The sequence below is a fragment of the Camarhynchus parvulus genome, chromosome 20, assembly GCF_901933205.1.
Source record: "Camarhynchus parvulus chromosome 20, STF_HiC, whole genome shotgun sequence".
Lineage (NCBI taxonomy): Eukaryota > Metazoa > Chordata > Aves > Passeriformes > Thraupidae > Camarhynchus > Camarhynchus parvulus.
In genome coordinates, this window is record NC_044590.1 from 5,705,367 (window position 1) to 5,728,053 (window position 22,687).

General features: G+C 45.9%; 1 protein-coding gene across 2 annotated transcripts in view; it reads right to left on the reverse strand.

Moving 5' to 3' along the window:
• NKAIN4 (sodium/potassium transporting ATPase interacting 4) overlaps positions 1-22,687 on the reverse strand; it is a 50,792-nt gene that overhangs the window by 3,448 nt on the left and 24,657 nt on the right. Inside the window, exons 2-6 of one of the 2 annotated variants that reach the window (XM_030963138.1) lie at positions 22,343-22,480; positions 21,797-21,877; positions 12,520-12,717; positions 4,750-4,810; positions 1,622-1,706 (exon numbers count right to left, since the gene is read on the reverse strand). In XM_030963138.1, the coding sequence (XP_030818998.1) occupies positions 1,622-1,706; positions 4,750-4,810; positions 12,520-12,717; positions 21,797-21,877; positions 22,343-22,480 (563 nt within the window). The remainder of the gene's footprint in view (positions 1-1,621; positions 1,707-4,749; positions 4,811-12,519; positions 12,718-21,796; positions 21,878-22,342; positions 22,481-22,687) is intronic. The other variant, XM_030963139.1, reaches the window with a different exon arrangement.

Consider the following 22,687-nt stretch of genomic DNA (forward strand, 5'->3'; position numbering starts at 1 on the left):
GATGCCATCCTAAAACGAAGGTTCCTGCTTGCAGTCAGCTCCAAGTGATCAGTTGTAGAATAAATTTGGTGTCATTCAGCATTTCCATCAACAAAAAGGAGCTCAAACCAGAAACTCCATGTTCCTGATCCTAAGCCCTCCTTAAACTTAAATTTTAAAGAAGTTGGATGTATTTGTTGTTTCACATCTTCTTGAAGAGGATATAAAAAAACCCCAACCTGCCTTCAAGTGTTCACTCAATGATTTTCACAGCTGGACAAGGGCATCTGGCAGTCAGTGCCCCAGCCTGCAACACTCCATGGCACCATAACCTGGGAATGAATTATCCCTTCCTCCCATTCACACACATGGAAAAGAGGCAATAGGCTGAAATAAATAAACAAAAATTGCTATTTGGTGGCTGCTGAAATTTATAGAGGGTCACATTATCTACAGCTCAGCAGCTGTTTTCACCTTCTGTTAGCCTGGAAGAAATATTATTTTGTGCTGGCAGAAGATATCAACAGAGAAGTGATGGGCTAAAGAAAGGGAGGGAGGAACAACAAAATTATCTGTGGACTTGAGCAGCAGCTTCCCCTCTTACTGAGGCCCTGGGAGAAAGTTTTACATTGCTGCTTCTCTTCATATTACAATCTCCCCATATAGGAATCTCCATTTAGAAGTGATAGTTTCTTTCAGAGAAAGCAGAATTGGTCATTTTAAGAAAAAAGCAGCCCAAACCCTGTACTGTAAAAATGTGATGCTTCTTCAGCACGCTGCTGCATCCAGCTAGTAAATCAGGGAGCTGCTTAAAGCTGCACAGCTTCTGCAGACTATGAAAAATTCCATCCCACTGTGACAAAATGAGAGAGAAATCAATATTTAATCTCCTGTAGCATCCCTTGCAATAACACTAGAGAACCCCCAAAGTTACAGGGCATTCAGTGGCTTTGCAGAAATTACTTGTATTCCTGATCTTGTGCTGCAGTGACAAAGTGAGCAGTAAGTCCTTATGACATTAGAGGGGCACATCTACCACTCTACCTCAGGGAAGCTTTTCTTCCCTCAGCCCCACTCTTTTCCCCCATCCTCACATTCTTCTTTTTGGCAGGATTCTGGTAACATTGCTCCTGAAAAACAGCCTCCCTCAGCAGCTGCTGTAAAAAACTTCCATGTGTTGAACTGCCTCTTGCAGATCAATGTAAAGAATATAAAATCAGATCTCGCTGCTGCTTTAAACAGACAGAACTGGCCTTTGTGTTTGAGAATCTCATTAAGAACCAGCTTTTAAGTGGACAGAGTGAAGTTGTGATCTTGGGCCTCAGGGTAGAAATGGGAATTCAACAGTGGCCCTTCATTATTGGTAAGAGAAAAGCTGCTGTGGAAAACTCCCCTTTCTGCTCTCAGCTGAACTCTTGGGCAGCCCCACATGTGGAAGGCTCAGTTCTTGGAGGCAACAGAATTTAAAATGATTTTGGAGCTGAGAAAGGGCAGCTTCACCCTTCTGGTGTCCATTTGTTCATTCCCTCCATGCCTGAAAAGCCTGTTGGAGAAATCAACCTACAAAGAGGGAAAAACCCAAACCTGTGGTACCCTTGAAACCAAGAAGCACGTGGAGTCTCTTAGCACAGATGATACTTACAGGTATGTCTGCTTGAACAAAAGGTTGGTGGGTTTTTCATTGACATGGTAGAGAGGAAATGGATCAAATCCCCCAATGAAATCAACTGAAAAAAAATCAAAACTCAAATAAACAAACAAACATGGCCAGAAAGTTGAAAGGAAATGAAAGGAAGGCTTGGTGAATGTCATGGCATAAACACAAAAATTAGTGACAGAACAGAAAAGTGATTTTTTTTAAGGTATGGATTTCTGGGATCTCCTGGGATGGGCAAGTGTGCCAAAGAGGAGATTTCAGCCAACACAAAACTTAAAGCAGAGCTAACAAAGACTGTAGAAAAGCCTCCTTGGGTATTGCCACCACGCTGTGACTGCACATGAGAGGAGCAGACAAAGCCAGAGGTGAGGGGAGGAAGCTGGGGAACAGCTCCTGAGCCAATGCCAGGGAGAGCTTTGGCAGCACAGCCCTCCCTGAGAAGGTTACACACTCAAGTGGGAATTTTCTTGCCCCACTTGTCTTTCCTGCAAGACAACAGCAGCTTTGGAAAACTGCAACCAGCTCATTATCTGCAGCTCTGGTATTTTTTTGCATCTCCTCTGCCAAGTGAATTTCTTTGAATTGTGCACAAACAGGAACAATGCCTCCCTTCTCCAGGGCTCACCAAGGGCAGCGTAACTCAGCGGGGAGAGCTCCAAGTGACAATTCCCTCAGTCACCAGGCAAGAATTTTCCAGGCTGTCTCAGTTCCCTGCACTTCAGGCCAAGCCTGGGCACAGAGCTGGCCAGCACAGGCAGGGCAGGAGGGTGTCAGGTGCTGGGATTTGTCACTGACCTCGCAGGCCTTGCAAAACCCTTTAAAACTGACCCAGTTTGGATCATTTTTTGGTGCCAAGTTAGTACATTTTGTATGGAAGTGTGAAACCCATCCTGTCCAACTGCCATTTAAAAATAACTGGAGAGTTTTTTTAACTATTTAAGCGCCTGTTTATTTTTCTTTCCTGAAGGTGGCACTATTATTTTAAATTTAAGCTGAAGAGGTTTGAGGGCTTTTTTGCTGATCAAATAATAGAAGAAATATTTACTAATATACTGGATGTGAAAAAAACCAAACTTCTTAAAATATATTTAGAAACATAAGGACAACAGATTCTGACAAATTCTATCTTGATGGAGAGCTCCAGGCTGATACTGCAATTTTGGGACAACTGACAGGTAATGGGTGAAATCTGCAGAGATTCTAAGTTAATGCTGGAGATAATTTCCAAATAGTTTCACTGAAACTTTACCTTTTCTCAGGCACTTTTGAAAGTGTTTGAGTACTCTAAAATCAAAACAGGCAGCCATTTTAAACAAAACCAAGATATTAACTTTATCACCTCAGTTGTGGAATGCCTAAATTGGGAAACTTTAAAGAACTGCAATTTTCAGTAACTACTGAGTACCTTGAACAAACACAAGTCTTATCATCTGAACACACAAGCATGAGGGCACTCAAAATCCAAGACACTTAAAAAAAATAAACCTTAAGTGTGGTTCCTTGTGATTCAATACATTGCATTAGCACATCTAAAATATTCTTGCCCACAATTCAGCATTAGTAGGTCCCTACTGCTGTGTTTTCTCATGAAAATCACGTTAGCATGAGCTTCCTGATTAATGTGCCTCTGCACTTATAATTACTTCATGCTGCATATCAAAGCAACATTTAAAGGAAACCACAAATGGAAGAGAAAATTAAAACGCAGCTCAAATTTATTCAGGTCACTGGAAGGATCTACCCCTGTGAGTGTGAAATATTGATGGTTTGTCATTGTTAATTATTCAAGCTGGCATTTTAACTCCAAGCTGGGAAACTGGGAGGGAAAGTGAATTTGTTAGTGGGAAAAAAAATACATATCCTGAAATTACCAGCTCTGTGTTGCCTAGATAAAGCTTCCTTCCATGTTGTTGCCTCTCCTAACAGATCCCTACTATAAAAATTAGTTCTGTCAAGTTATTGCTTTACAATATTCAGCAGGGGCTCAGAACTGGAGCTATTTAGCTAATACAAGAGCTATAGCCTAATTTAAAAAATATTACTATAATGTAGCACCTTCTCTAAGTGCACTGCCAAGCTCTACAGAAATGATCAATAAAGCCAGGAGAATGAGTTCAGCCAGGAAGGAAGGAAGAAAAAAACCATAAGGACAAGGCAGATAAGTAATGCATCTCCTCTCGCGCCTATGAAAACACATTCTTCACGTACTTTCAAATACTCAGTTCAAAGCTGTTGTTTTCCAGCTCTCCTCCATGCCAGCTGCTCTTTAAAACAACAAAGCTACTTGCACAAACCTAGTCAATGCCTTAAAAGAATTGATGCTTGGATGTAAAACCTTCAGATGAGCTCCTTTGCTGGAGTAATCTGGCCTCAACCCAACACATTGCCAAACAAATGTAACTTTGCATTTTCTTTATGCATCCATTTTATGTCTGTAAAATCATTGCTCCCAAAGGGCATTTTAGAGGGACAAAGCAATCCAGGAGCAGTTGGATACCTGGTTTCACAGGTCCCACAGACCTGTGGGTTTTGACCCTGACAGGTGTCTCAGTGACTGTCACTGAGGAGATTTGTGTACCTAACACGAGCGAGCTGGCTCCTTCCTCCTCATAATTCAAATACAGCACTTCCTCTGCTCTTAAATTAAGTGCTCAGATTGCTTCTTGGCAAGAACCCTCATGATCTGCTTCATCCTCAGCTTGTGGCACATGAGACTCTGCAGGTCTCCCACTTGAGCCCTGGGCTGAGAGCTTTGTTGTAGGTGCTTTTAATCACAGTAGTAATATTTCAGAGCCATTATTCTCAGGCTACATGAGCTTGGGAACAGAAGCAGCTGCCCAGTTCCTCTAAGGCTTAGTCCAGCTGAGAAGCCAAAACCAAGCTCTTTTTGTGCTGTAAGTGTAGCAGAATTACAGCACCTAACACAGAGTGACATGGGGAAAAAAACCCTCACAGTAAAAATAGTTGATCATTGAGGATTAGTTAGTGCCATAACACACAGAGGCAGAGATGGAAAGAAGTCTGATGGCAGCTCAGTCCTGACAGACAAACATCTGAGAGAGAAATAAAATTTACTAAAACCTTTGCCAAGGGATCTGTTGATAAATACTTACAGCTGTCTTCTTCTTCTGTAAAAACACTAACCACGTAACAGGCGTACACAAAGCCCACCAGCTGGAAAAGAGAGAGAATAAATAATTTTAGCATCAGCCAGTGTGAGCCTGGTCAGAACCCACTGGGCACAACATCAGCAGGCACTATTTACACTCAGTTGGCAGCATTTCTGTAACTGTGGAGCCAAGCCATATCTGCTGCAGGGAGGGAGGCAGGTGAGGGTGTCAGGGAAGGCACTGACTGAGCACACCCAAAGCTTCAGAAGGAAAACTTGTAATAACCATCCTCACCGTCAGAGCAGCACCTTCAACTGCTTGAATGATTGGCAAGAACATGGGTTGGCTTTGTTGAAACTGAAAGTGCTGTGCTAAGGTAAGTCTCTGTAAGAAGTGATGGGGATGCCTTGTGGGACAGACAACAATGCACAGGAAACACAGAGCTGGAATGACAAGAACTCATCAGCTCAGCATTCCTCTCATATGGGGTAAATTACCAATTAGAGGTGAGTAGTTTTTATGCAGATGAGATAGAAAATTAGTTAACCATAAGAATGGTGCCATACTGGCAGAAATGTTCAGACACCAAAATCTTTAGTAACTTGGTAGTTTCTAGAAGCTCTAAAGCATCAGAGCTGCCTCCTTCAGGCTGACTATCAAGGTGTTCCTCAGCCTAAACAGAAAAACAAACTCCTGGTACTGTGGGAATTCCAGATGCAGCAGGGTCTTATTTTGCTTTGCCTTCTTCCTGTTAATCAAATATCCTCTCCATCCTTCATTTCACATCTTTACATAACACCCCACTTAGCGAGATCTTGGTTGACAGTAACTGCATTAGTAAAGTTATTGTGAGGCATAATTGTTTTCCACTGTGAACTCAATTCCTGGGAACAAGAGTCAGTCTGTAACACACAGTGACTCACTCCAAGTGGAGACAGAATGATGCATGGGAGGGCTTGAAAAGTAGAGTCCATTCATTTCTAATATGACAGAAAAATACATCACACCCGAAAACAAAAGGCAGGATAATGAGATTTCTGCTGGGGACTTTTACAATATTTGTGGTTTCTCCAGCTCTCCCTGGCAAAACATGCCTTGTTGGGAGGAAATGGAATGTTTTTGTAGCATCACTAAACCCTGCTTTTCCTCTGAAGATTTTTCTATAATCATCTAGAAGAGAAGGCAGCTCACTGCTTTCCTCTTGGGTGAGCCTGATGGGAGCACATCCCAGAACCTCAATGGAGGAAGGGCAGCTCTGGGGACTCTCTCATTGCTCTGCCGGGCATTTCTGAAACCAAGGCTGCTTCAGGATAAGCTCCTGTGAGCTACAGGGAAACATGAATCCTCTGTCCACATGCAATGGCCAATCTAATTGTACTTTTAGAATTGTGTCAGAATGGAACTATCACTGTTTAAGGCAAGCAAATAAAAACCAAATAGAATATCAGAGATTTTTCCTTTATCCTATGTAATACAATAAAACCTGCATTTTTTCTGTCTGAATTTTGTGGCAGTTTTTGGGCAGGTCAGAGCAACAAATCTGGGGAGGGGTCTGGAGCACAACTTTGATGAGGAATGGCTGAGGGGGCTCAGAAGGAAAGGAGGCTGAGGAAGGACCTTAATGCTCCCTGTAGCCAGGTAAGGGCTTTCTTCTCCCAAGAAACAAGCTGACAATAGGAAATGGCCTCAAGTTGTGCCAGGGGAGGTTTAGATTGGATATTGGGGAACATTTCATAATTAAAAGGGTTATCCAGCCCTGGCACAGGCTGCTCAGGGCAGTGGTGGAGTCACCATCCCTGGAGGCATTTAAAAGACAAGCAGATGTGGCACTAGGGGACGGGTTCAGTGGTGGGCTCGGCAGTGCTGGGGGAGCTCGGTGGTCTCGGGCAGCTTTCCCAGCCCAAAGGACACGGGGCTCCCGGCCCGGGCTCTGGCCGTGGTGCTGAAGCCCCGAGGCCGCTGCCCGGAGCCACCCGCTCCTCCCTGGGCTGCGGCACCCGAGCCAGGTGCCCTGGAGAAACAAGAGTGCTTCCTGCACGCCCCAGCACCCCGAGAGATGTCCAACCAGCCTTCTGATCTCCAGCATAAAGGCATCTCAACCCAAGTAACAAATTCGGAGCGTGCTCACACACACACCCTCTGTACTTGCTCGAGCATTTTTATAATTGCAAGATCCAGCCTCTTATATGACATCAAATTACACAATTTGCACACACACACAAATATCCAGGCAGGAAAGGTGCACCCTGAATACACACCCTGATTCCAAGGGAACTCTAGGACTGTTCTCTCCCTCCCCAGATTTCCCATCACCTCTCAGAGGAGGAACTTTGGGTTAACAGCCACGCAAAGTAGCAGCCCTAAATCCCCTCACTGCAATTATACTCTATAACACGTAGACACAAATCTTATGTGGTACCTGTGTCAGGAAACTCTGGCTAAAATTACCAATGAAAATGATTTACCTGCCCAGTTTATGAGCAGAGTCAGGAGCCATTATCAGCTGTACTGTCACAGCAAACCTGATAAAGCTCTGGACATTTTTCACGGTTCAGGAGCACCAAGCAATGTGATTGACTTGGGAAGTTTGTTTTGCACAGAAATTAATGCTCCGTAACCCTCAACCATCGTTCTGCTCACCCCATACATTTTTCACTTTATGACTAAGGTGACTTTTTTTGCATCCAGAAAAACAAACCAACCAATCAAAACCTAGTGAATTCAGTGAACTTCCCTAAGTCTCTAATCCCAGCTTCATTGGAGTGGAGGGTTTTCTTTTTTTATTCCTTCCATCTCCTGGCTTTGTTTCAAAATCATCTGCTTAGTGTTTAAAATTTACTTTTTATTGAATTTATAATCCATTCCTTCTTTAGATGCACTTCATCAATAAAAAGCTTGTTAATTTAGTGGAACTTTTTATTCAAAGAAGCTTTGTCTTGTGATCTGGCCAGAACAGGAGAGTCTCAATGGCAAGGGAGGAAGAGAAGTACACCATAAATATGAATTCCACTTTTTTATGTGCTGACTTCATTAAATACTCTAAAGGATTAATCTGCAATTAAATAATCTCAAATTAAATAATCTCAAGGATTAACTGAACTCACAGGAATCCCCATGTCTCACCTTCAGAATAAATTAGGAATGAAATACAGCTAAGGAGGAGAAATGCTGCTGCTGTTGTCCAGTCTTTCCCCTGGAAGAGTCTGCTGGAGTGTGGAATGAGCAGTCTCCAAGAAACACCTGAAATTCCCTTCTGACTGCATCTTTGATAACGATGTGTCAAACCCCCAACATCACCCAGTTTATCAGCAATTAACACACAACAGGAAGCTTCACAGAAGCCAACAATTTGGAATCATTTCACCCTTGCTCCAAGTGCCATCCTGGCTGCTGATTTCAGTACAAAGGAGGGGTTTAAGCTCTGTATCCCAGGGAAATGCCAATAATTCCTGGATCTTTGCAAATTACATCGGGGAGGTGGAAGAGGAGGGAAAACGTCAGCGATGTAAAATGACACTAAGCCACTGCTCTAATTCCCCAAAGAATGTTCTAGGGCTTTAGCCTCTGCTGCTGTTTCTCTGCTTGTTCTGCGTGTGCAGTACCAGCTTCTCCAAGCTGCAGAAGGATCTGATTAAGCCTTTTATGAGGAACACATGTTGAGGGCAGGTGTGTTGTGTCAGCCTGGGAACGCACACACTGCCCCACCGGAGAGGAGGGAGCTGGGCTGCCCCAAGCACTCCGCAGGAAAACAGAGGGGGAAAGACAGGGAGAGACAAGTGTGCCCCAAGGGAATGGGGGAAACAGATGTCTGAGCATGGCCCTGCCCCTCAGCCCTCTGAAAAAGTGAACTTTTTCATAGACAGTTGAAAACTGTTCATCAAACAGCAGCGTTGAATGACGGCGCTGGAGACAGAAAGAGTAAATTAGAGAAAAACCTGGAGAAAGGGACCAGCTGGCTGCAAGTGTGCAAAATACACAAAAGATGGGAAGGCAAATTTTAGGAGGCGTTACTGTACTTGTGTAAGATCTTGGCTTTAGTCTACCCCTGTCCCAGTGAAGATTCTCCAACTCTTCTCTCAATAGACAAACTTGCCACTGCTTTTTCCACAAGAGAAGTGGTGCAAAGACTCTTCTTTCAGGAAGATGCATTCCAGGTTTCACTTCTAATCATAGCTAATGAAAGGTGCACACTGACATCAGGGCAAGAGGGGGAAATGAAGGGAAGTCTGCTATGAGAAAGCAAAAATCCAGCTTGTGAAAGAGCTATTGTGACCAGATAGCCAAAGAGAGGCAATCAAAATCCTTTAACTCCTTGACCTTCTTTACTCTTTGGATGCAATTACAACCACTGAAAATCTACCTTCTGCCAAGAGCAAGGCATCTCTTGCACACTGGTTCTCACATAACATCTGCTGTCAAGGCTTGCCTTGCTGCCTCCCTGGGAACCTTCCAACCTGTCAGTCTGAGTGAAAACAACAGACAGGCAGGCAGGCAGCGAGTTCTGGCGCCTGGGAAGACATTTCCAATTTCTACCCCATTCAGTGGAGCCTCAGGAAAAGCCCAAGCCTCCCCACTCCCAGAAGTACCATATGGAGAGCCCAGAGCTACGCCAGGTATTTCAGAACTGGGAATCACTCCTCTCCCTGCTGGTTGGCGAGCTGGGGACGTGCAAGATGAATCCTTGCTAAGGAAAAAGCAAAGCAGATTCTTATCCTGACAAAGAAGTTGCTGCTGCATTTCCTACCTGGGTTTGTGGGATTATCTTTACAGCTCATTTCTACACCAGGACAGACTTTTAGATGTTGCCCCAATGAGCTTTTGCCTCTGATGTGTTTTGTGCTAAAGCATTGAGAAAGATCTTCATCCTGGGCCCTACAGCAACTTGTACCATGTGTGGTGGTGACTAATATGCCCAAGTTTGATTGCATTCCAGATTAAAGGAATTGCTTTTGCCTTCAAGGAGTACAGACAAGCTCTGAGCAAAAGCAGACTTAGACCTTATGTATCCTCAAATGTATGCCCAGGAGCAGGATGATATAATCAGCAGGAGTCAAGCTGACAGCCAACACTGTGCTCACCAGATGGCTCCAGGTTTGCTTTCCCTCTCCTTTGGCATGCAAGACTGAGTTCAGGGAGCCTTGCCCCAGGTACGCAACACTCCAGTATAATCCCTCAGTAATCTCAAGGTATTGGAACTTCCAGAAAAAAAAAAAAAAATAAAGTGCTCACAGTTGGGCACTGCATATTCAAACAGGGTGGATTTCACAGTGCTGTGTCTGGGGTGAAAACCAAACCAAGCAAAACACATTCCCTACCCCACAACTTCTAAAAAACATTAGACAAAGCAAAACCAAACTACTGAAAGCACAGTTTTGCCTGTCCCTTGCCCTTCCTAACAGGGAACTGACTATTCTGGTCTCAGACAAGGAGGGAAGGAGGTCATGTCTCTTGCTGCATCCCCTGAGCCTTCCAGTTGCTGGTTGTGTTTTTGTGCTATTGATCTGTGTCCCTGCCTGTCTGCAGCACTGTACCTGCCGCACTCTGGGGACAGCTGCCCGTAATAAAACCTGCCTCAAAGTGAGATAAAGAGAACAGAAAAAGATACTGGCAGGGATCAAAGAGTTTGACCCTCAGAGAGTAAAAAGGGAGAGAATTGGCTGACTGCTTTCAGGCAAGGTCTGAGGGAGAAAGACTTGCTTTTTGCCTGACCTCAAAGAAGAGGGGGAAAGCTCCATTCCTTCCACTACATGACAAAATTACATGAGCATTTCAGAACCAGCAGCAGTTACAGACCTGGGCCTTCAATACTGTGCTTTTATTACAGGACAAGCAGAAATTTAGTTCACTGCATAGCTCAGCCTATATGGGTTTCTTGCCTACGAGTATTTTCAACCCCATTTCCAGGGTTTAGGACTCAAAAATTTATTGCACCTTAAATCTCAGGGAGAAAGAGAGAGAAAGTATTTCCCTAAATCCTATTTTGTCTTATATTTCCCTCCTGTCTCCCCATCTGGCCCTTAGTGATGTTTTGCAGATGCACAGAGAATATTGTCATGTGCCTTTGGGAAGAAGCAAAGGAAAAGCCACTGCCAGAGACAGAGTTCTATAAATCAGAGTGATCACTTAGCCCAGGGCCATGTGCCTAAGTCAGTAAGCTGCCAAAAAAACCCAAAAATCTACTCCAAACAAACCCAGGAGCATTTGTTGGCTCAACCTCTGGCCCAGGGCACAGGGGCTGTGCCAGCTCAGGAGTTCAGGAGGGATGCTAAGAGTGAGAAACCTCTGTGCTTTAAAAGGGGATGGTATGACTGCAAAGTCTGCCCCTGTTTCACCAAACTCAGGCACAGTTCTGTTCCACCTAAAAGCCCTCTCTAAAAGACACCAGGCTGTATGCTGCTGGACACACAGGTCTGCCTCTCACACACAGGGGCATGGCAGCAGCTCTCAGACAGATCCATGTAGATCATTTGGCCCCAAGGAGAACTGAGGGAATATTAACAGCCAGCACACGTGCCAGGGAGCTCATCCAAGTCAGGAAACAGGAGCTTCTGCCTCTTCTCTGTGACAGGGCAAGAAAGGGGCCTGAGCCTTCCCCCTCGCTGCAGTTCCCTGGGCCACACAGAGCAGCCCAGCTAACAGGAAATGCAGGATCAGGACAGCACCAAAAACGTGCAGAGAAGTACTTGGCACTCCAGAAACTTGAAAAATCTCTGTAATCCTGCAGCATTTAAACAGGGCAAAGTGCCTTTCTTTTTTAAGCCAAAACTGAAAGCCAGAATGTGAATGGTTCCCCAGTTCATGTTTTTACCTAAAGCCATTAACCCCAAAGTAACAACCCAAAGGAGATTAGAGATGGAGGCTACAAAATGAAAGAGCAACACCAAAGTGAGAGGCACAATGGATATTTTGTGTTAATTTCACAGAAAAGTGAGAAACAATTAACAGTGAACATTAAGGACACTGCATTTTTGCAGAGCACTTTCAAAAGCTTGAGGAAGACTGTGATGAGGAAAGAGTGGAAGAAAACATTTAGTGACTATATCTTGGGTATCAGCAGAAGGAAAATAAGCTGCTTACTGCCTCTTAAAAGTTGATTTCATTTTCTGGGGATTGTTCACAACAAATGTGCAGGTGTTTGCTCCACCACCCACCACTGAGCCATGGGGAGTAAGAGCAATCCTTCACAGAAACATGGAATTAAGGTTGGAAGAAGCCTTTTAAAGTTTCAAGTCAATCATCAACCCAGCATCACCACCACATTCATCACTAAACTATGTCCTCAAGTGCTATATCCACACAGTTTTTGAACACTTCCAGGTGTGGTGGCTCCACCACTTCCCTGAGCAGTCTGTTCCAGTGCTTTACAACCCTTTATGTGCAGAAATTGTCCCCAGTATCCAAACTAAACCTCCCTGGTGCAATTTGATGCCATTTCCTCTTGTGCTGTCAAAACTTTTTCTTTTGACCCTTCTCCAGAAGGGTCAAAATGTGAATTCCCACACCCCAACAGGGATTCAGAACCCTTTGTTACTGCATGGTTGCACAGATGCATTACTTCAAGCATCAGGTTGCTGATACCCATTTCCAGCTGTTTCCAGCAGTATTTTTCGTGAGAGAGAACAGGACAACAACCCAACAAAACACATTTACAGCGGCTTTTGCAATCAGACACTACAAAAAGTGGTGGAAAACACAGGGCAGCCTCTGTGCCTGGAAAAGAACAAAACCAAAGCAGCATCTCCTGGGGAACTGCTCCCCTCCCGAGGCACTCACCGCGATGAGGATCTGGAAGGAGCTGTGCATGACCTCGATGTAGCGATACTCCAGGGCACAGCCGATGACAGAGATGTAGGAATGGTTATCCAGCCCCTTGATGCCAGACATTGGAGCCTCCTTCCTCACACAGCCAGGGCCATTTTCACTCCACCAGGACTGGTGCCGGGAGATGTTGAATGTCAGGAGCTCGCTGTCCTAAAGGGAGAAGTTGCAAAGAGAGCTCTGTTTACTCTGAGAGGGTCAACTTCACATGGCAGCTCCTTTGGGTCAGCCCCCCACAGAATCAAAAGGAAAAACAGATTCTCTTGTGCTGTTGGGTCCCCAGGACGGGGTGAGAGATGAGAATCTGACTCCAAGTTTTCAGAAGGCTGAATATAATATAATATAATATAATATAATATAATATAATATAATATAATATAATATAATATAATATAATATAATATAATATAATATAATATAATATAATATAATATAATATAATAACATAACGTAACATAATACCTGTAATTTATATTATATTATATCATATAATATATTATATATTATATATAATATATAATATTTATATTATATTATATTATGTCATACCATGTCATACCATATTATATTTTATATTATATGAAATGAAAATGATATATTAAAAATATACCAAAGAAAGAGAAAGGAGACATCATAATGCTAGAAAAGAATGAATAATAAAAATCTGTGACTGACCAGAGTCCTGACACAGCTGGACTGGGATTAGTCATTAATTTAAAACAATTCACATGGAACCAATCAAAGATGCACCTGTTAGTAAACAGCATCTAAATTACATTCCAAGCAATCAGATAATTATTGTTTACATTTCTTTTCTGAGGCTTCTCAGGAGAAAAATCCTGCTGAAGGGATTTTTCAGAAAATATAGTAACAAGATTAAGAGCAGCTTATAAAAAAAAAGTTCTTATTTTTAGTTACTAATACAAAGAAAAAGGGGAAATACATTGGGTTGAATGTATACCTCCTCTCTAAGTCTTGGGTAATATCATATTCTAATGTCTTTCAATCAATCATATAAAAGTATAATAATCCTATGATAAAAATGTTTGTATGGACTCTGAGACATGCTGGACACCTACTAGATATATCCAGCCTGCACTGCATCCTGCTTGGAACCACACACTGTCAGATGGAGGTTGTATTACATAAATGGAAAACTTTGTTTCTGAGATCCCCACTCCCCAAAAATGCTAGCACAGATCAAAGTACATTGGCTTGATATTCCTTCACAGAATCATGATATTCCTTCATAGAATCATGGAATGGGTTGGTTTGGAAGAGACCTTAAAAAACCTTCCACTAGCCCAGGTTGCTCCAAGCCCTGTCCAGCCTGAACGCTTCCAAGCATGGAGCAGCCACAGCTTCTCTGGGCAATCTGTGCCAGGGCCTCCCCAGCCCCACAGGGAAGAATTTCCTCCTATTATCTAATGTAAACATACATCCCAGCCAGGCTGCTGTGGTGAGAACCATTCCTGAGGCAGCCCTGCAACAAATCTATTTCACCATCCTCTAGCAGCGCAGTTTGGATACAGGCTGCAGACCCAAGAAACATTTTGCTAGTGGTTTCTTCATCCAGAAAGGAACCCTCAAGTTTTGGGCTTGGGAGATGAAGCCTGGAACTACAGGGGGAAAAGGTAAACAAGGCAGCACTCAGTGTCCTGCCAGGCTCTTCCCAGCACAGGAATCAACACAAGCACCTGGAAAATATGAACTCCATAACCCCAAAGTGAGTTTCAAAACCCAACAGATCTTCCTCTGTTCCCAGCTTTTAACCTGTCTGACAAGATCCTGTACCATTTTCACCTGATTTCCTTCCACACTCTTCACATCTGGTGCTTCTGCATCTCCTGTCAGCCCACCCAGCCCAGCTGACCTCACAGTGCTGACTGCAGCTTCTTGTAAACTCCTCCCCTGCAATTTCTTATCAACTTTACCTCGAGAGACTCTTTGTTTTGCTCCCTTGTCTTTCTAGGTAAATACTTTAAACAGTTGCGGGGGTTACAGAGTGAAGTGCCACACAAGGAGTGCAGGGCTTTGGTGTGCAGCCAGGTGCTTGTTTAAAAATGACCACACTTTGCTCACACTTGAGAAAAGCTCAGTGTTTATAGGAACACTCAGAAGAGCTTTGGGATTTTGAGCTTGCAGGACATGGCAAAGGTAAAAGACAAACTCAGGGCTGGCTGAACAGCTGCAACCCTTCATGGATGAGTGCCAAGTGCTGGCTGCCCCTGAAGGCCTCTCAGGGCACTTTGATGCAGAATCAACAATTCCTTTTGACCACAAAACAAGCCAAGGGGTTGGAAGTTTTAATCTGAAGAATAGGTTAAAAAATTTGAAGGCAGAGCATCTGTATTTCTACAGAGAGGGGTGAATGCTGGATATCCACACATCACCCACCCACTAGTAAAGGTTTTAGCACCTATCCATAAACTATTTCACATGGCTCATGCCAGGGTCCTACACAGTCCCAAGAGGAAAGCTGTGGCTCCCAGAACGGCAGCCGTCAGAACTTGGGGTATTCACACTTCCCAGCATGGAAAACTTCACATGGCAGCTCCTTTGTGTCAGCTCCCCGTAGAGTCAAAAGGAAAAACAGATTCAGAGCAGCCTATCCAAGCCCCTGCTCCAAATTACCCTCCAGAGAGAGGGCCTGTCTCCTCAGCCAGCACAGGAGCCAAGCCAGGCAGTTCAGCAGATATAAAACAGACACTGAAAAGCATGTCCAGGGCCAAACTCGAGTCACAGGGGCAGGAACCTGAATGCCAGCCAGAGAAGCAGGGAACAGTCCCCAGCTGTCCCACCTGTGTGGGACTGTACCTTGTGTGGGGACTCTCCTTGCACCACAGACCCCCCAAACCAGCCTGCAGAGCCCTTATTCCAATCTGCTGCAGGAAGCACGTGCTGAGAAATGTGGACAATGAAGTGAGAAGACAGCTGCCAAGCTGCTGACATAATCACCACAGCAGATGGCATGTGCTGGGCAGGAGATGGAGCAGGGCACAGACATGGAGAGTGGCACTGGGGCAGCAGAGACAATGGGGAAAACTCTATTATAAACAGTCGGGAGTTTAGCTCTCTCCTGGGCTTCACCCTTCAGTGGCCCACACATAGCTCAGGAAGGCACCAAATCACAGCTTTTCTGCAAAGATTGCTCTTTTTCCCCCAAGCTTGTGTGTTATGGGCTGATGGATTTTCCCCAGCCAAAGCCAGGCCTCCAGGCTGGGCTCTTCTCCCTCTCACAAGGCACTTGCTGCCTTGGCTGGGGAAAGAAGCAAACATCTTTCTCAAAAAACAAAATAAACAGAAATAAACCTCCAGAACAACCAAGAAACCCCCCAGGTGAATTCCTGTTTCTTTGCCTGGGGCTCCCCCCATTAGCACTGAAGCAAAGCTGTTCCCAGGGCACCACAGGATCTCCTCTCAACCTCAGTCCCCAGGGCTTCCCTCTCCCAGCTCACAGATGGTGCCTTCCCAAACCTTCTGCCTCACTGATGCACACAGAGCCCTCAGCATCCTCTCTGCTCCTTACAGAGGCATCAGTGTGCGTTTGGCAAAGCAAGAAACAGGCTGCTTTCCTTCTAGAATCTCCCTTTTGTCAGCCTGCAGAGATTTGGCTCTGCCTTAACTTTGCTGCTGAACTTGTAAATTCAGGCTGAAAAAGCAGAGCAGGTGTGGCTGGAGGTGGGCAGGTGGAGGAACAGGAGGTGCCAACCAGCACTCATTGCATTTTGTCTACAATCACGCTCCAGCTCTGAGGAAAAAAAAAAAAAAAAAAGGAAAAAAAAATTAAAAAGTTCTACATCAGCGAAGAGCAGACTGGCAAAACGGAGCACATTTGGATTCTAAAAGCACCACAATGCTTTGAACCCATGAGCCATCCATCCCACAGATGTAAAGTGAATACTGATTGCACACTGGGATCAGGGAACGTCTCTGTGCTCAGAGCCACCTCCCTGAACCTCTGTCTGGGGCAAGGGCAGCACCAGAGGGTCTCAACATGCAGAGCAGAGCTGTTCCTTTGCCCTCGGGGGATACCTGTGTGATGGGGCACAATAAAAAGAGCACTCAAGAAAATCTCTTAATTGACCTCCCTTTGCTCAGAGCTGCATAAACAACTCCAGGATGTCTCCTGTGGTTTGCCAGCTTTGTTTGTGAGAATGCAGTTGGAGAGAAGCGAGACTATGAACAGAACAGCACACAAAAATCAGGAGAAAAGAGCCAGTTTTAAGAAGGTTTAGGGAACAGCTGTTTCCCAAAAGCTTTCTGCAATGCATTCGAAATCTAAACACACTGAAATGCTCCCAGAAGTGGAATGTGGGTTGGGAGATGTTAATCAGCCCCAGCAGTGAGGCAGCCCTGCTGCAGGGACAGGGATCTGTGTGTGCCTGGCCCCTCCTCGTCCCTTGCCAGGGCTGTCACTGCCTCCTTAACCTCCAGCCTGGAGGGAAATGCGAACCAGGAGCGACCCAAGCTCCTTGAAGGCCAGCCAAAAACTCACATCCCACTCTGAACTGCTGCAGCACCTGGCTGCCACCCGTCTGCCACCAGGGTGAGAGGGAGACAAGAGCACTGAAACTGCAGCACCTCCGTTTCCCAGAGCCTGCCCACGGGAAACTCACACCTACCTCCAACACCCACGGAGCCAGCTGTGCTCCTGTGCTAAAATAGCTTCCTGAAAGCTGTTCTGAAATTATTTTCTAAGGGACACTATCAGAGATGGTTTTATTTCTTGTTGTTAACAGCATTCTGAACTGCCTCCCCCAAATTTCCTTAATTATCAGGCAAAACCACACTAGGACAGCTCTGGAATAAACTGAACTTCGTTTGGGAGCCACCAGAGCTTGACAGCAGAATCATTTTGAATCGTTTTAGATGGAAACATTTCTTATTAAAATAGGAAATATCATGTTCATCTTTCAGTCCTGCATCACCTTGAGACACAGAGAAACACTCCCAGTGTCTCTCAGTGGGCTTGTTGACAATGCCACAGCATTTAAAGCCAAATCCCAGGCTTCCAAATTTTACATTTAGAGGGAGTTGAGGGACAGTTTTACATACACATGAATTTATCCATCCTCCTGGTATTTTAACCAGGTACAAAGCCATCCCAAGATGCCACCCAGATTCTCTGAAATATAAATAACCCCTGTTTGACTCACAAGGGCTGCTTCCATTTCAACAGGAGATTTAGACCACCATGACTCTGGATTCAGATCAAAGCAGTGCACAGACAAGAGAGAATATAAAGGAATGATATAAAAAAAATTAGAAATCACCATTCAAGAAGAATAATTCCAGAGGGAAAAGACAAAGGAATACATTGAAATACAGGACACCAGTTCCTCAAACCAATTTGAATATTTCTCAAGCACATGATGAAGAGTCAGTCAGCATGGCAGCTGGACAGACATATGCTCATATGTCTTAACAGCAGGATTTTAATAATTAACTCAGACTGAGGGGTTGCAGGAGGGATGTGTTTCACGCTCGAGTAGACAGGGAGAAGCTTTACATATTACTGCAAACCCAGTCTGGAAACTGCACAGCCAGCTCCCAGCAATTCACCTCCCCAAATGGCCAGATTGACAGGGGAAAAGAGGGAGATGGCACAGCAGGAGGAACAGCAACCTGGAAACTGGGCTGTGAGCCCCACCATGGAGCAGTGGCACAGCACTTGGAGCTGCAAGTGCGCTCAGGAGTATGGGCAGAGCAAGTCAGCAAGGCAAGGCTGCCAGGAGCTGCTCAGAGCACATCACCACCTCCTGCCAGTGCTGAGCAGCAGCCCTGCAAACCCAGGCTGCTCCAGCACTCGCTGGCAGAGCACTTCCAGCAAAGCTGGCATGGGCTGTGTGCTTGGGGAGGCCCTTCCAGCAGCAGGAGAGGTGCTTCCTCAGACACTTGTGCTGCTCCACCTGTGTCTGGCCAGCCAAGGAAGTTCTGCTGGGCCATATTTCATACTCTTACTCCTGCTAAGAGAAGATTCCAACATAAAAAAAACTGGCAGGATAGAAAGACAGAAATCAAGTCAGTTTAGCTCTTCCAAGAAGCAGGGAATAGATTCAGTGATCAGTAAAATGTAATTTCCTTCCCAATAAAAAACTCAGTATAACCAGTGATTGGTAGCTGGTCAGTAATTAGTTATAATTCCTCTGAGCAGAGCTGACCAGAACAACATCCTCAGCAATTCCATGGCCAGGAGACATGGAATGGACATGCTGGAATAACCTGGAGGACAAATGAGCATTTCAAGAAATGTGAAAGGCAGGCAGAAAGAGAGGGTGACAAGAGAGTAAAGATGCAGCAGAGAGCAATTCCTTGGTAAGGGAAAGCCAACAGCCAAACTGCACCTACCAGCTCTTATTCTACTGATGACCTGGAGTTTATAACTGAGAGATTGTCCCAACCCCTTTGTCAAGTCACCCATGGGGTGACATGGGACTGTGGGGTCCCTGGTTTCTGTCCATTAGATCAGCCAGGCACCCAAAGCAAGGGGGGCACAACAACAATGTCCCTGTTCTTGTGAACAGCACTTCCCTGCTCCCATCCTGTATCCCTTCACCACTGAGAGATCACACCTAGGCAGCAGAGCACAAAGAATTGTTTGCAATGAGTGCACATAACTGCTTCCTCATCTTTTCAATCCCCTGGGCTTTTCCTAAATCTGTTCAATCAGAAACACTTGAATCCTTTCTGTCCTTTCTCACCCCACCTGAGTTATCACCTGTCTCAGCTGCACTGGGCTGTCATTACCAGGCACCAAGTTAACAAACTCCATTCCCTGGAGTTCCCTGCCCTTTCTGCATTCTCTCACTGTCAATAAGCTGCTGACAGAGCCTGCCCTGGCAGAGCACAGCAGGGTCAGTGCAGGGCTGGCAGCAATGCCACTGCCCCAGGCTCACCAGCAATCACACAGGAAACAGCGCCCTGAACACCTCCAGAGCTCTCCGCCCCTTCAGGGACTTGCACAACCCTGTCCAAGCACTCCCCAGTGTGTTCATGCTTAGGGTTTGTGTTTACCAGACCAGCTCCATCAGCCTCTCTCCACCAAAGCTCTTCCTCCAATATTTGCAGTTTCCCTGCCTGCCGCCAGGCTCATGATGAGCTTTGACTTTGACTCCTGGTCAGGACTGGAGGGCAGCCCCCTCCCCTGGCAGCACACAGAGGTACCTGCAGCCCTGCTGCCATCCACTCCCAGCTGGCACTGCCCTGCCCTTGCCCAGCCAAGCCCAGGTGTCCTTCTGGGGTCTGATCCCACGACTGACATCAATAAAACACCTGCTGCCTTTGCATCAGCTTTCCAGAGATGCAGCAGGAGAGCCCAGCCTGTGAAGTGTCCTCCAGAAAGTGTCCTGAAGTGTCCTACAGAAACCTCAGCTCCTGCTTCAGGTGGATCTTTTGGTCTCTTGTGGAAGCCAAGATTTGTTTTGCCACTACAAAGACCCAAATTACTTCAGTGAAAGTGGAGGAGGATGGAAAGCAGCATCATTAGTTTTCCTTACAAAACAGCTTTTTAAAGTGAGAATAACTCATTAAGAACACAGGCAAGGCTGTCAACTACTTTACAGCCAAACAAGCACAAATTCTCTCTTGGTTTTGCTGGTTGCCATTAAATGAACTAATTTCTCATTGCAGCCTGAGAGGGAAGTCCACTGAGTCAGTAACAACTTACACTGCAGCCCAACTCTATAAAAAATGTCCCCAGTCACAAGTGTCACCCTGTAGGCTAAATAAAGCCTCTCTGTGTGCTGGCTTGGCTAAAATGAGCCCCAGCACAGAGCAAGGTTACCAGGGGAAGCTCCTCGGTGGCACAAAAAAAAGAATTTGTGGTGCTGTTTGAACTGCAGAACAGCAACCTGGCGTGTTGCAGTGCAGGTTGGGATTAGCAAACATGAGCATCCAGCTGGCTGGAAGCAAACACTGGCTCTGAGAAGCTCCCAGAGCAGTTTATCAAGCCAACATTTTCTCTGCAGAAGGGAGCATTTAAACAGTTACATAAAATTCTTTTTTTGTTTTTCAGTTGGTCACAGCCAACATCGAGATCATCTCAGGCTGAGATTTCAGACCATGAATAATCACTGTTTTGGGCAAGAACTCCCTCAAAGTTTATGGAGCTAATGGAGAGGGGAAGTGAAGATGAATTGAGACATTAGGAAGTCACATTTTCTTATCTGCAAAGGATTTAGGCTGCCACTCCTGACTTGCTGTAGGCCTGATAAAAGCACAGGGCAATTCCAATTATGAGTGCAACTCCAACGCATGACCTGGAATTTAGGCCAGATGTGGAGTGCTCTGAAATGAACCTGCATCCCACAATCTGAGTCTGCTGTGCTACAGCAACACTCATAATTCATAGCTTACAGCCCAGGCTTAATTTAGGGCTTGCCTCCCATTTTTATTTTTTCTGACTCACCCCTCATTAGGCAGACAGCAATATTTAGCTAATCTAGTCTTCAAAGAGCTTTGCATATTAACTCACAACAGCCTGGCCAGCAGCCATGAGTAACTGTACTTAAAAAGGAAGAAATAAGGCAGGGAAGCCATGCCAAGGAGATGAGCCAGATCCCTCTGGGGAGGGATGTTCTCTCTTCAGCAGACAGAGGAGCCTCTCCCCAAAGGTACAACAGGAAATATCTTGCCTACTGGCACATCAACCATGTATTTATCCCTGCTGCTGAAATGCAGCAAGTCTTCAGCAGGACTGGGAGGCACAGAAACATCAAGAGAGGGTCAGGTGTAGAGTTCCAGCAAAGCCCTTGGGTCAGGTCAACCCAGCCAGCCCCTGCTGCAGCCCTTCCCTGGGACACACTCAGTGCTGCACGAGGGCCTCCCCTCCATCACACTCCTTCTTGCCAAGGTGGGCTCAGATCCCAAGGGGATCTGCTGCAATCTGGTGATGTCCCAGCTTTCCTCAGCCTCCTCAGCATCACTGCTGGGAACTGGCCCTCAAACCCCCTCTCCCCTCAGGATGGCTCTGCTGCCAGTCCTGCTCTGGAAAGCAAATGCACTCCACGTGCTGTGAGGGCAGGGTTTGTTCCAGCCACCACCTGCACCAACCAACCAAGAGCTCCAGAAATCAGCAGGGGCTCCTCAGTTTCCATACAAGCAGCAGTATTGCCCATCCTTGATAAAGCAGCCCCTCCACAGGCAGGAGGGCAGGATCTGCTCCCAGGCAGCCCCCAGCCCTGCCCTCCCCACTCAGCTGCACCCCTTTGCTGCACAGCCTGGCACTCACCTTTGAGAGCCCTCCCACTTCTAAGTAAAAGCAGATGATGAAGATGTTCCAGGTGACCCAGACTGCAGTCCAGATGGCATACTGGGAAGGAATGGGGATGGGGAGAGAGAGAAGCAATAAACATTAGGAAGTCACTGGAATTAGTGTGTGTGTGTATATATTTATATTGATGTATGTGTGCTCTAGCTGGGGGCAGTGGAATGCCGAGTCAGCACTGAAATCCTCTTTCTCTCCCTCTGTTTGTGTTCCATATTCAGATGCTCTCTTGCCTGAAAAGCCACATAGGAGTCTGGAGGGCTGGAAGAGTTTCTGTGCTGCATCTGTCCAGCCCCTCACCCACCCTCTCTGCTGGGCAGCGTTTGGGCGCAGAGAGAATGATGTGAAACCTGCCCAGCTTGGCACAGGCAGACTCCTGAGCACAGCCAGGCCCTCCTGCTGGAACAGCATGCAGGGCCTGATCTCCCAGGGGCTTTGCCCTGTCCCCATCTCGTGGCACAGCCCCAGGGCACAGGCTGTGGTGCCGGAGCCCAGGTGTCACTCACTCACCACCACGATGTAGCGGGGCCGGTACTGGATGGTGCCGAAGAGCCCCAGGATGACGATGATGATGTGCAGGAAGTTGGCGAGGATTGGGGCCCACTGGTAGCCCAGGAAGTCGAACACTTGCCTCTCTAGAGCAGCCAGCTGGGAGGGAGAAGGACAAGGAGAGTCACAGTTGTGCATCCACAATGTTTGTGAGTGCTCAGGGTTTTCACACGCTCCCTGAGCAAAGCCCTGCAGCAGCTGAAGGTGGGACTCTGTTCCCAAAGCAATTTGCTGCCTCTGAACCAGGTCAGTAGGACACAAGGCTTGTTCACACATCCCCCATCCCCTCTGCTCCCATCCCAGCTC